Source organism: Mustela lutreola, chromosome 9 (genome assembly GCF_030435805.1).
Source record: "Mustela lutreola isolate mMusLut2 chromosome 9, mMusLut2.pri, whole genome shotgun sequence".
NCBI lineage: Eukaryota > Metazoa > Chordata > Mammalia > Carnivora > Mustelidae > Mustela > Mustela lutreola.
Window position 1 is genome coordinate 92,725,246 of NC_081298.1, and position 13,418 is coordinate 92,738,663.

General features: G+C 37.8%; 1 protein-coding gene across 23 annotated transcripts in view; it reads right to left on the reverse strand.

The window, feature by feature from the left end:
* The window catches only part of TIA1 (TIA1 cytotoxic granule associated RNA binding protein), a 34,482-nt gene that overhangs the window by 17,297 nt on the left and 3,767 nt on the right, over positions 1-13,418 (reverse strand). For 7 of the 23 annotated variants that reach the window (XR_009357297.1, XR_009357301.1, XM_059187971.1 and 4 more), the window contains 5 exons: positions 6,292-6,388; positions 2,719-2,817; positions 1,935-1,989; positions 1,730-1,762; positions 426-513 (listed from right to left, as the gene is read on the reverse strand). Coding sequence is in view for 18 of the 23 variants with exons in the window: in XM_059187971.1 (XP_059043954.1) it covers positions 426-513; positions 1,730-1,762; positions 1,935-1,989; positions 2,719-2,817; positions 6,292-6,388 (372 nt within the window). In the remaining 5 variants the exon portion in view is untranslated. Of the gene's footprint in view, positions 1-425; positions 514-1,002; positions 1,122-1,729; positions 1,763-1,934; positions 1,990-2,718; positions 2,818-6,285; positions 6,389-13,418 lie in introns of all 23 variants that reach the window. The other 16 variants (XR_009357299.1, XR_009357298.1, XR_009357300.1 and 13 more) reach the window with 5 other exon arrangements.

A 13,418-nucleotide genomic window follows, 5' to 3' on the forward strand; every position in this document is an offset into this window, starting at 1 on the left:
GGTAGATACCTGGGGATTAATATTTAACTGCTTTTTAGGTTGAATTGTTAAGGTTTCTTTTTGTTAAAATATATTAATACAAAATGCATGGTATCATAGAAGTACCCCAAGAGTCTAAATTCCTCAGTCAGAGCACAAGATTACTAAAGATTATGTCCAAGCTAAGCAAGACACTTACATAAGAAACAATATGTACCATAGCAAATTTGTCTCAAGAGCTAATGCTAACTGAAAAAGGATTTTAAAATACTTGGAATACAAAAGATTTATCATTGGGGAAACAATCTTTGGCTGTTAATGGCTTAAATGATCTCTAAACAACATAACGAATTATGTGGAAGGGTTAAAATTCATAACAGATTTTCAAATTCTATATAAGCCTGTTTCTAATTAAAATCCATTTAAATTTATCTCCTGTTACTTACGATATTCTTCCAAATGGTGCAAAAGCAGCTTTTATATCTTCAGTTGTAATTTCTGGACTGAGATCACCAACAAAGACATGGAAATGATCTTATAAGAGGAAGGAGGGGGAAGTGAAAAGAAAAATAAAATTTTAGAATTTAAGATATACTAAAATCTATTCAATAAAATAATCTTAATTTATGGATTAAGTATAACACTAGCCTATATCTATACAGATCCTATAAATTTTATAATGAATGAAGGTGATAATATAGGAAAGATTCTCTTAAAGACTGCTATCTCTAACTGGAAACTGACAGTTATATTTCTACTTACAGCCAATTATTACACTGTCTAAGAAAATAAACTAATAATATATAACAAGCTTTGCAAAAAAAAATTAATGACTTAATTACCATTCTAATAGTGATTACATTTATCCAGTTTACCACTACATTAAGGTTTTAAAATTAAAATAAAATAGTGGTATTGTGAGTTATGTAGACTAGATTTGCCTCAGTTAAGACAATTTGCTGAAGCTAGCTACATAATATACTTGGTTTAACCATATTTTGTGAAGAACAATCAAAGAAATACCTTGCAATGCAACAGTTTGATGTTAAAGTATTTGACAGTTTTCTCAAAAGCCAACAGTTTTGGTTGCCCAGACATTACACCATTCAGTTTATGTGAATCCATGTGCAAGTGAACTAAGACTGAAGGCAACAGAATGAAAACAGTAATCCCTTCACTTTATATCAGAGCCATCAAAAAAGCATTGGAGAGAAATAACGATTCCATATGTGAAGTGTTTTTTTTTTTTAAAAACAACATTCAAAAAAGAAACACTTTAAAAATACAAAATAGTTGGATCAACACTTTAAAAGGAACACATACATCAACTCTGACAAAGTATATTTGGAAAGAAAAATGACCCCCATCTGGCAGGCTTTAAGCAACATACTGGGTTGCCATTTGGGAAACGCTGTTTTGGGAGCAATCGGCAGATCTGGTATGCAGCACAGATCGTGACCTCAAGAAAGCAGGGTATCTTGCCTTTTATTTAGTTGGTGAAAGGTGAGAAAGTATTTCTAAGGCATCAGCTGCTACCAAGGGGATCAGAGAGCTTGAAATAGCACCAAAGTAGTGGACAAGCCACATTTGGTCAACGTTGGGAAGAAGGGGGAAAAATACTGCCAGAGAGACAAACAGAAATACGACCCCCTCCCTCCCACCACCCCCAAATATCAAACAAAAAAACTTCAAGTGGTTAGTGAATACCCTTTCAAGAGATTTCATTTTATGTTTAAGAAGATACAATTACCTTGTGAACGCTGTGTGCTGACAACGGTACTACCTGATGACAAAGATTAGATTTGTTCTTAAATTTATTAACACAAACACATTCAATCATATCTTAGGATAACGATCAAAACATTACTGCAAACATGTACGATGTTTATATGCTTTACAATAAAACTACTGTGTATAATAAAAACAAATATTCAAAGAGTATAAAATATACTTACTGCTTGTATCTTTCTTTTGACTGCTGGGGGTTGTTGCCCAATTCACTTTGACTTCCTAAAAAAATGTTTCTATATTTATATTCCATAAAAATAAAGCTCAAAAACATATATAACAAGATTTGCATCTATAAACGCACAGGAAGGCATATGCTGGAGATGAAACATTCAAGAGGATAACAGTTCTGGTCAAAGTTTCAATACTTACCTTTTAACCTATACTTCCTCAAATGCTGGCAAACCTAATCTTACACACTTCTCTGTTAACATTCAAATAACTTTTCTTATCTAAAGTAACAATCATTTCTTTCTTTTTATTCTTCCCCATTAGTACCCAAAGTTCTAGAGGTTTTATCCAAGCTTGAGTAATTCAACAAATATTTTAGTATTTACCATGTGTGAGGAATCTTGAAGAATACCAACATAAACAATGCCCTCTAAAAAGCTTTATTCCATCTTTTAAATATTAAATGTGACCTTCTGCTATGAAGTGATATAATGCCTCTAAAAGGTAATCAAATTGGGGGCATCTGGGTGGCTCAGTTGGTTAAGTGTCTGACTCTTGATTTTGGCTCAGGTCATGATCCTGGGGTTGTGAGATCATGTTGGGCTCTGCACTGAGCATGGAGGCTGTTTGGGATCCTCCCTCTCCCTCTGCCCTCCCTGCCACCCCCGCTTATGTGCACTCTCAATAATGAAAGAAAGAAAGGAATAGTTAAAAAAAAAAAAAAAAAACTATATACAACTTAAAATTTTCAAGTCACCTTCTTTAAATATGACAGCTTACCTTACCCATTATCTTCCGCCCATTCATAGCAGCCAGTGCTGCAGCTGCATGACGATGCTCATAAAACTCCACAAAACAATATGGATCATTTCCAGCTGTCTGTTGAAAGAAACACAAAAGCTAAATTCAAGTTGTATACACCCATTACCTTAAAATTCTGTGAAGTTTTATATATCTCAAATATCAGGCCAAGGAAAATGAAGGGGTCTAGTCCATGAGTTAATCTTTAGATTAGGAAGTAGACACTTCAAAAAATTGAATGGTCTTAAAGAACACTGTCTTCTTCAACAAGTTATTCTTTAATACTACATATAATTTAATCTTGTATTAATGATTATCCTAATTTTAGATGGATACATATAGAAACCACACACACATTCCTCATATAACTATTTCTTTATGCTACGGATGTTAGTGGAGTTTGACTAGACTCTTACACTTTCAAGTCTCAGTACTGGCTTTTAATTATCTTTCCTCTCTCTCCCCTGTTGTTTTGTTTTTAAGGTTTTATTTATTTATTTGACAGAGAGCGAGATGGCAAGAGACAGAACACAAGCAGAGGGAGGAGAGGGAGAAGCAGGCTTCCCATTGAGCAAGGAGGACGTGGGACTCAACCCCAGAACCTTGGGATCATGACCTGAACTGAAGGCAGACGCTTACCAACTGAGCCACCCATGATCCCATCTCCCTTCCCTGATAAATGTTACCTTTTACTGCTATCAATGTACACATATCCTTGCTGCTTCTAACTAAGTAGCAGAAAATATCAAGCCAACCTTCTTAAACCTATTTCAGGTTCTGAAAAGTGAAGAGGTTTTCCGATAAAGTTTTTAGAATAGGTTTCAGAATGTGGACTTTCTTTCCTTTTTTTTTTTTTTTTTTAAAGATTTTATTTATTTATTTTTCAGAGAGAGAGAGAGAGAGAGCACAGGCAGACAGAGTGGCAGGCAGAGTCAGAGGAAGAAGCAGGCTCCCTGCGGAGCAAGGAGCCCGATGTGGGATTCAATCCCAGGACGCTGGGATCATGACCTGAGCCGAAAGCAGCTGCTTAACCAACTGAGCCACCCAGGAGTCCCCAGAATGTGGACTTTCTGACATCAATTTTTTGCTTATCATCTCTTAAAAATTCTCTTTTCTGGTGTTCCAAGTAATGGAGGTCTGATATGTGCATCTTGGATGCTTTATTGTAAATTAAAGAAGGAAAAACACCCCATATTTTATACCTATCTGCAAAATACAAAATGACTTAGACTCCATTTTTTAACTCTTCCCATAAACCCCTAAGCAAAATTCAAAATTTGAAATCAAAATTTAAAATCGAATGACATTAGAATAAAGAAATTACTATTTTGTTATAAGGAAATTAATCGTTTAAAAAAGTCACTGGCAATGATTTTTAAGAATGTTAGAGCGAGGAGGAATTTTTATAATTTTAAATACTGAGACAATTGTTTTATTTTAAAAATATTAAAGAGGGGCGCTTGTATGGCTTAGTCGGTTAATCATCCTACTTAGGTCATGATCTCAGGGTCCTGGGATAAAGCTCTGTGGCGGGCTCTGCACCTCTGTGTGGTGGGCTCTCTCCCTCTCCCTCTCTAAATTTAATAAATCTTTAAAAATCTTCAAAAAAAAAGTAAATAATATAAAAATATTTTAAAAATTACATAATTCAAACTAACACTACACTTAATGGTAATTCTATTACAAAGGTCAATGTTGTCAAACATTAGAATGTCGTTACATAAAGTAGCCTAGATTTCAGCACAATCAAATGAAAAAAGAATCTTAATTTTATATAATTTGTACCCAGAAAAAACTGCACCTGTTAGATAAAAAGATCTAAGCATTCATACTATCAGCCTTCATACTCCAGAGTATAAAATTCATATCTATGAACATCAATCAGTCCAACAGTATGAATAGACTGATATTTAGACTGGTCTTTTTTTTTTTTTTTTTTAAAGATTTTATTTATTTATTTGACAGACAGAGATCACAACTAGGCAGAGGGGCAGGAAGAGAGAGAGGAGGAAGCAGGCTCCTTGCTGAGCAGAGAGCCTGATGTGGGGCTCGATCCCAGGACCCTGGGATCATGATCTGAGCAGAAGGCAGAGGCTTTAACCCACTGAGCCACCCAGGCGCCCCCCCCTTTTTTTTGACAGAGAGAGACACAGCAAGAGAGGGAACACAAGCAGGGGGAGTGGGAGAGGGAGAAGCAGGCTTCCCTCAGAGCAGGGAGCCCAATGTGGGGCTCGATCCCAGGACCCTGGGATCATGACCTAAGCCGAAGGCAGATGCTTAATAACTGAGCCACCCAGGTGCCCCTAGACTTGTCTTTTTACACACACTATGATTCAGGATTAACAGCAATTACAGATGAATGATACAATGTTTTTCTATATGGTAAGGTCTAATGGACAGGAACTGCCACAATGCAAGAAAAGCTTTAATCAGGGCATTTTTTTTTTTTTTTAAAGATTTTTTATTTATTTATTTGACAGACAGAGATCACGAGTAGGCAGAGAGGCAGGCAGAGAGAGAGAGAGGAGGAAGCAGGCTCCCTGCTGAGCAGAGAGCCCCATGCGGGACTCGATCCCAGGACCCTGAGATCATGACCTGAGCCGAAGGCAGCGGCTTAACCCACTGAGCCACCCAGGCGCCCTAATCAGGGCATTTAAAGGTTAAAAACACACCCACACACTTAAACACTTTCACGGTTTTTTTTTTTTTTTTTTACCTAATTTTCCAATGTAATTGTAATAACTGAATTCCAGATTAGCCAATCAACTGACACCACATAAGAAAAAATACTGATACCTCAATGTACCTTAAAAAAAGAGCCTACATATAGTTCTTATTTGCTCTAAAAATGATTAGTTCTATTCTCTTCCTCATTTATTAGTAAAATAAGCTAAACTCAGTGGCTAAGACTGACTTAAAATCACTAAAATTACTAGGAATTTAGACTGTATAAACTACTTAAAAAAAAAATGAAGACCCTGCAGTTTTTTTTTTTTTAAGTTTAATTTTTTTTTAGTAATCTCTTCACCCAATGTGGAGTTCAAACTCATGATTCCAAGATCAAGAGTCCCATGCTGTTCCTACTGAGTCAGTCATGCACCCCTATATAAACTAATTTAAGAGTTCCTGGAAGAGAGGCACCTGGCTGGCTTGGTAAAGCATGCAACTTTTTTTTTTTTTTTTTAAAGATTTTATTATTTATTTGACAGAGAGAGATTACAAGTAGGCAGAGAGAGAGAGAGAGAGGAGGAAGCAGGCTCCCCGCTGAGCAGAGAGCCGGATGCGGGACTTGATCCCAGGACCCTGAGATCATGAGCTGAGCCGAAGGCAGCAGCCTAACCCACTGAGCCACCCAGGCGCCCCAGCATGCAACTTTTGACCTCAGGGTCATGAGTTTGAACCCCATGTTGAGTGCAGAACATACTTAAAAAATAAAACTGTTCTTTTTAAAAAAAAGAGAGAGAGAGAGAGAGAGAGAGAGGGTTCCTGGAAGTAACGGAGTTAACTAATCCATTAAAGAGGAAGAAAGTTAACTAAGTAAAATACCCTTACATCCATAATCATTTTGCAGTTTTTACAAGGTCCAATCTGGCTAAACAGCTGGAGAATTAGAGCTTCTGTCACATCTCTGGAAAGGTTGCCGACATATCTGAAACACAAAGAAAAACAACTTACCATTTTAAATTTGCTCCTTTGCATCAGTTTCTAAAGTTGCTTACTGAAAAAGAAATCTGGGGAATAGACAGATCTCTGCATTGAACTACACCACCGGGAACAGGTTCCAAAAGTTGGCCAAGACTTCAAAATTTCTTTCAAAGCAGACACATGATACGCTACTTGTAATCTCATGGACATCAGTAGTAAAGGGGAATCCCGTGTGTGTGTTTATTTAGTCAAGGTTTTGTAAAATAAGCCTGGTGTTTCTAAGTCTGTAGGCTTACCTTAGGAAGATCTGCTTTCAAAAACTCTCAAATGAGGACATCTGGGTGGCTCAGTTGGTTAAGCAGTCTGCCTTTGGCTTTGGTCATGATCCCAACAAGGTCCTCTGAATAAGTCCCGCATCAGGATCCCTCCATACTCAGCAGGGAGTCTGCTTCTCCCTCTGCCTGTCCCCACCTGATACCCTCCACCCCCTCATACAAGCACCTGTGAGTGCTCTCTCTCTCACAAAAATAAAATCTTTAAAAAATTTTTAAAAGATCTCAAATGACTCATCAGACGCATAGAACATTTAATACAATCAATCTTGTGAAGCTTTAAAATTACTTCTTCAGTATTACTGAGACATTAAAATTTCCTCAATTTTTAATCCACACAATTCCCTTTTGTAGTGAGTACGAACCTTTAATAAATAAAGTGTAATAAATAAATGAATAAATAAATAAATAAATAATATGTAGTAAGTGCAAACCCCTACTAAATGAAAAACAGGCAAAAGGAACAAAATACAAACTAACCACATAGCAAGTAAGCCTAGACCATATGCGTGTAGTGGTAAGATTAGCGCAGAGCAAAAAGTTGTAAATATTTTTAACTTATGCGAAATATCGTAGACCAAAACATGTTTTCGACATGTGTGTGTTTTTGGTGTGTAAGCATGAGAAAAATAGAGTGATGTAATGTGTTTTTGAAGGAGACTTAGCACAGTATATAAAGAGGCATCGGGTTGGACTGAGGTGAAGCGAGTTCCCTGTCGGGAGGACATCATCGCCGGTGTTACCGACGCCCCAACAGTTTCGTTGCCGACCACTCGCTGGTTCTCAGTCTCAACTTCTGCGGTGACCTCTGTCTAGATTGTGAGGCGACGTCTCCTTCTCCGTGACAACTTCAGCGGACTGTGACTGGACCACGATGGTGGTGCGGACCTCGTCCCAATAAAGATCAAGTGAGTTACATCATATCCACTTCTCTATCTCTTCTTTACACGTCACGACCTCCTGGCGGGATGCAGGGGTTTTGCTCGCGTCACCTTTACACTGTCCAATTTAGGTATACTTCGGTTTACACTGTGTGTGTGTGTGTGTGTGTGTGTGTGTATTTAAAGATTTATTTATTTGACAGAAGAGAGCCAAGAAGAGCACAAGCAGGAGAAACAGTAGACAGAGAGGGAGAAGCAGGCTCCCCACAAAGCAGGGACCCCTGATGTGGGGCTCAATCCCAGGATCTTGGGATTATGACCTGAGCCAAAGGGAGACGCTTAACCATCTGAGCCATGCAGGCACCCCTACAATAAATATATTTTTGAAAAATCATGGGTAAATTACTTATTAGGTATTACATATGGACACAAAGGGATGGGAAAACTTTCCATGAATATCACTAATCAGTGATAAGTGTAGAAGTGTAGAGAAGGATTCCAGGAGAGACTTTTAACAGGTAATAGGCTTCGGTGACTAACAAACTTAGTGTAAATACTTTATTACAAAACCACACAGCAGGGGGCCCAGGGAGTCTGCTACTCCCTCTCCCTTTGCCTGCCACTCCCCCTGCTTGTGTTCTGTCAAATAAATAAAAATCTTAAAACACAAAAACCCAAAACCACACAGATTATTACATCAAGTCCTTATTCTGAGTATCTGTAATTAAAGGGAAAGAATTAGGAATTTATCGTGCTTTGAGTAGAAACTCCAGTGTAGTATATATATATATTTTTAAGGGATAGCACAATTTTTTTTAAAAGGCTTTATTTATTTGACAGACAGAGATCACAAGTAGGCAGAGAGGCAGGCAGAGACAGGAGGAAGTAGGCCCCCCGCTGAGCAGAGAGCCCAATGCGGGGGCTCCATCCCAGGACCCTGACATCACCACCCGGAGCCAAAGGCAGAGGCTTTAACCCAATGAGCCACCCAGGCACCCCAGTTTTTTGTTTTTTGGTTTTTTGTTTTTAAGATTTTATTTGTCAGAGAGAGAAGCAGACTCTGCAGAGCAAGGAGCCCAATTCGGGACTCGATGCCAGGACCCTGGGGTCATGGCCTGAGCTGAGGGCAGATGCTTAATCGAATAAGCCACCCAGGCATCCCCAGTGTAGTATAATCTAATAGTTCTAGATGATGAGGAAAAAACTCCTTTACAGAAAAATGCTAGTCAATAAGTGTAGACAGAATTAAATTAGTAAACAATGCAAAAGCCCTACTGAAATGATTAATTCAGGTAAGAATCATTAATAGCTACAAAACCATTAGGTGAACCAACTGTGTGAAAATGGTATTTGCAGGGTGCCAAAGTTATTACACAGATTACTGAACACTGCAAAGGGAAAACTACCTTAAAAGAAAAAGCTTTGGCTGTTTTACCTGAGATCGAACTTTAAAATCGTTTTTATAGATAGACATTTCCGTATACTATATCATACAATATCACCTATGAAGTATTTATATACAAGTCTCACTTGAATCTAATTAAGCATAAACTTAAACCCAAGTTGTAAAATACTGGGGGATGCCTGAGTGGCTCAGTTGATTAAATGTTTGCCTTCAGGTCAGGCCATGATCCCAGTGTCCTCGGACAGAGTGCCACATCCAGGGTCCTTGCTCAGTGGAGAGGTTGTTTCTCCCTCTCCCTCTGCCCCTCCCGCTGCTTGTGTGGGGACTCTCTAATAATTTTAAAAAAGTTTATAGAATACTGGGCATATAAAACAATTATACAAATTCAGATGGGGAATATAAGACAACTTGATCTCTTGAAAAAAAAATTGTCCTAAAAAAATCTTTAAAAAGAGAGGACTGTTTTTGATTAAAAGAAACCTGAAAGACACTGATAACCAATGCAATGACTAATCCTTGACTATAACCTAGATTTGGGGAGAGGAGTTAACTTTTTCTGGGAGAACTCTAATTAATCAATGTAGAAGGAATGAGGAAAATCACCAGAAAGCCAGTACAGTAGTAACTGCTACTGGTGAGATCCACCCACGGATCTTCAGTTGATGCAAATTTTAAGGAGAAATAGGGTATGTGTAGAGCCTCAGAGTGCCTCCGCTAAAATAGGAGAAATAAGGAGAAATAGGGTATGTGTAGAGCCTCAGAGTGCCTCCGCTAAAATATTTAATGATTGGTTTTTAACCAATAAACTGGTTGTTTTAACATATGTCCAAACCTCCCTCTATGAAGTGAAGCTTTATTTCCCTCTTCTTGAGTGTAGGTTAGTCTTAGTGACTCAATTCTAATTAACAGTGTTGAAGAAGAAAAAAAAAAGGTAGCCATTGTATAGTGAAAAAATACTACCCTCACAAGACTGCCACAGTCATGAAATGCATCCCCTCACATATTAAAGAAGGGTAAAGAGATAAGACAACTACATGCAATGTAGGATCTTGGACTGGATCCCAGAATAGAGAAAGGACATTAGAAGAAAAACTGGGGATACTGGAATAAACCTTGTAGTTAATAGTATTGTACAATGTCAATTTCTTACTTTTGGTAACTATAACGCAGTTTTGTAAGATGTCAACATTAAGGGAACCTGGGCAAAGGTTATAGGAGAACTCTGTACTATCTCTAGAACTCTTCCATGTCTATTTTCACCTGACTCTTCATGTCTGTAAGAGAATCTCAAAATTGCTTTATGTCTAAATGAAAAAATGGCTCTAACATCTATTTCGGTAAAGCTCGACAATCTAGCATCAAGTGGGCAGTATTTAGGGAACGGAATTTCTTTTACTCTTTGCAAAACTGTCTAATTTTCTGAGAAATATCTTGAGTGATATTACCTACTTGAAGATATATAATTTTAAAAATCGACTTTAAAAAGCACTAGGATTTGTATTACTTTACAACTCAATGTGACCTGTGGTATACTGTAAACTCCAGGAGCCTCTATCAATTAACTCTACATATACCTGTCTAGAGAAAAGCTCTTCAGGGGGAAGTTTCGCAAACAACTTGCTCTCAACCGTCAACATCATTACAATAAACTACGAGTAACACAGTAAGTTCATATCCAAGAAACCAAATGACAAAATCTTTTCCCTTCTCATGCAAATAAAAATAATCCATTAGTTTTGCTTTTCACCAATAAGTTAATCATTAATACCTACTTCAAATTTTTAGAAGCAACTTAATGTTATTACTTTCCAACTCTATCTGCTAAATAAATTAATTAATTGGAAATGGAGAACCCAAATTTGAAAACTACAGATTCTTTTTATACTCACCATACTTTCAATGGAAGAATAAACAAGTTTCTTAGTTTGTAGAATGCACTATACTTTACAAAGCTCATTCTCATCTTTATGTACCTATGTTTCTTTAGCTGTTCCATACTTTGTTACATTCTATTGTTTCTGAAGCCAAAGGATTTCCAATTAACAGCACAGATTTGTTACAGGTATAGTGGATTATTTTAGGGGTGGGAGGGTTCTGAATCCTCACTCTTATCGCAGAGGCTCACTTCTCTACAGAAGCTGAAAAGGCCTGATATGGTTCTGCAGTCTCTCTTACATGTGATCCAGGTTGGGCTGATTAGGGAAAGAGACCTGAACACAGAAGACAAAGAGAGGATTAAAGAAGCAGAGAAAAAAGAAAATACATTTTGGTGGCAAACAGCAGTGGAGTCCCACGTCCAGTGAAAGTGAAAACTGTGGTATTTGGTCCTCAGTGGATGTGGTAGTAACATTATTTCTGGGACAGTCAGTCTGTGCCTTGGTAAGGACTGTGGGCCTGACAGCTGTCTTGTTTTCCTGAACATTTGCTAAGCCAGGTTCTATAACCTTCCTGTAAATGTGGGAGTATCCAATATCTTGATTTTATAAACCGCTTTTATGCTTAAAATTTTTTTTTGCTTCCTGCATTAAAAAAAAAATCCCAACTGATAAACATACTGGAGCAGTGGCGAGCCAAGGTTCCCTGTCATGTATACTAGACCACTAAATAAAAATGTAATTTTCTTACATTTATGCAAGTTTTTTATTTTTAAGAAGATTTTATTTGAGAGAGAGACCATGAAAGAGTACACAAGAGAGGAGGTCGGAGGGAAGCAGGCTCCTCGTGGAGAGCCCAATGCAGTTCGATCCCAGCACTCCAGGATCATGACCTGAGCCGAAGGCAGCTGCCCAACCGTGCCACCCAGGTCCCTGCCAAGTTTTTATTTTTCAAAATGCTTTAAAAAATATTAAAATATCCCTTTTTAGCTGTTCCACCACGGATTAAAGTATCCCATATTGATATTTATTGTATCACCACTGAGATTATTTCCCAATCTGTGCAGAACTGTAAAGTAAAGAGAGGAGTACAAGAGACTTAACTGTTGAAGCAAACAGACTTCCATGGACTAAAAAAATGTCTTCCTTGGGTAACTGGTATATTAGCTAACAATACTGGGGTTTTTTTCGATTGTTTTTTAAAGATTTTATTTATTTATTTGACAGAGAGAGAGCAAAAGCAGGGGGAGCAGCAGAGGGAGAAGCAGGCTCCTTACTGAGCAAGAGAGCCCAATGTGAGACTCGATGCCAGGATGCTGGGACCATGACCTGAGCTGAAAGCAGAAGCTTAACTATCTGAGCCACCCAGGTGTCTCAATTAGCTAACAATACTGTATCAATGCAGTCACCTTAATATGACAATTGTATTGTGGTTATATAAGAGAATGGTCTTGTTTTTGGAAAATATATGATAAAGTACTTAGGTCCGAAGTGTTCTTTTCAAATGGTTCATTAAAAAAAGAGTATCTAGGCGTCTGGGTGGCTCAGTGGATTGGGCCGCTACCTTCGGCTCAGGTCATGATCTCAGGGTCGTAGGATCGAGTCCCGCGTCGGGCTCTCTGCTCAGCAGGGAGCCTGCTTCCCTCTCCCTCTATTTGTGATTTCTGTCAAATAAATAAATAAAATTAAAAAAAAAAAAAAAAAAGAGTATCTAAATAAGGCAAATATGGCTATGGGCAACTGGTTATTAGCACACAAAAGGTACCTAAGTCCTCAACATAGTATTTTTTTTAAAATATTTATTTATTTATTTATTTGACAGAGATCACAAGTAGGACGAGAGGCGGGGAGAGAGAGAGGAGGAAGCAGGCTCCCTACTGAGCAGAGAGCCCGATATGGGGCTCGATCCCAGGACCCTGAGATCATGACCTGAGCTGAAGGCAGAGGCTTAACCCACTGAGCCACCCAGGCGCCCCTCAACATAGTATTTTTGTTACTTTTCTGGTTTTTAATTTTTCAAAATAAAAAGCTACCTGGGAAGATTCAATGGAAAAGTCATTAATGGTACCAGTTAACAGTTGACAGTTCAGCCAGGGATAGGATTTCACATCAATTTAATACATATTTTGAAGCTGATAAGTAAGTTCAAAGAGTTATACAATTGGAATCCAAAACCCTTAAAATATTTTTATTGGGGTAGCTCTAGAAAATCTGATAGTCTAAATTTACAAAGCAGAACACTGTATTGGGTTTTGAGCTGCAATCACTGTATAAAAATGCAGAATTTGGTATGAAACTTCTGTGAAAATGAGTGAAAAGCATAAATAAGATTTTATGTAATGATAAATTCCATAAGAGTAGAGATTTTCAGTGGGGCACCTGGTTGGCTTTGTTAGAGGAGCATGCAACTGTTGATCTTGGGGTCGTGAGTTTGAGCCTTAAATGAGGAGTAGAGATTTCTTAAACTCTTTTAAAAAAGAGGGGGTAGACTTTCATTTTTACTCATACTATATATTTAGTGTTGAGAGCCCTGCCTCAAACA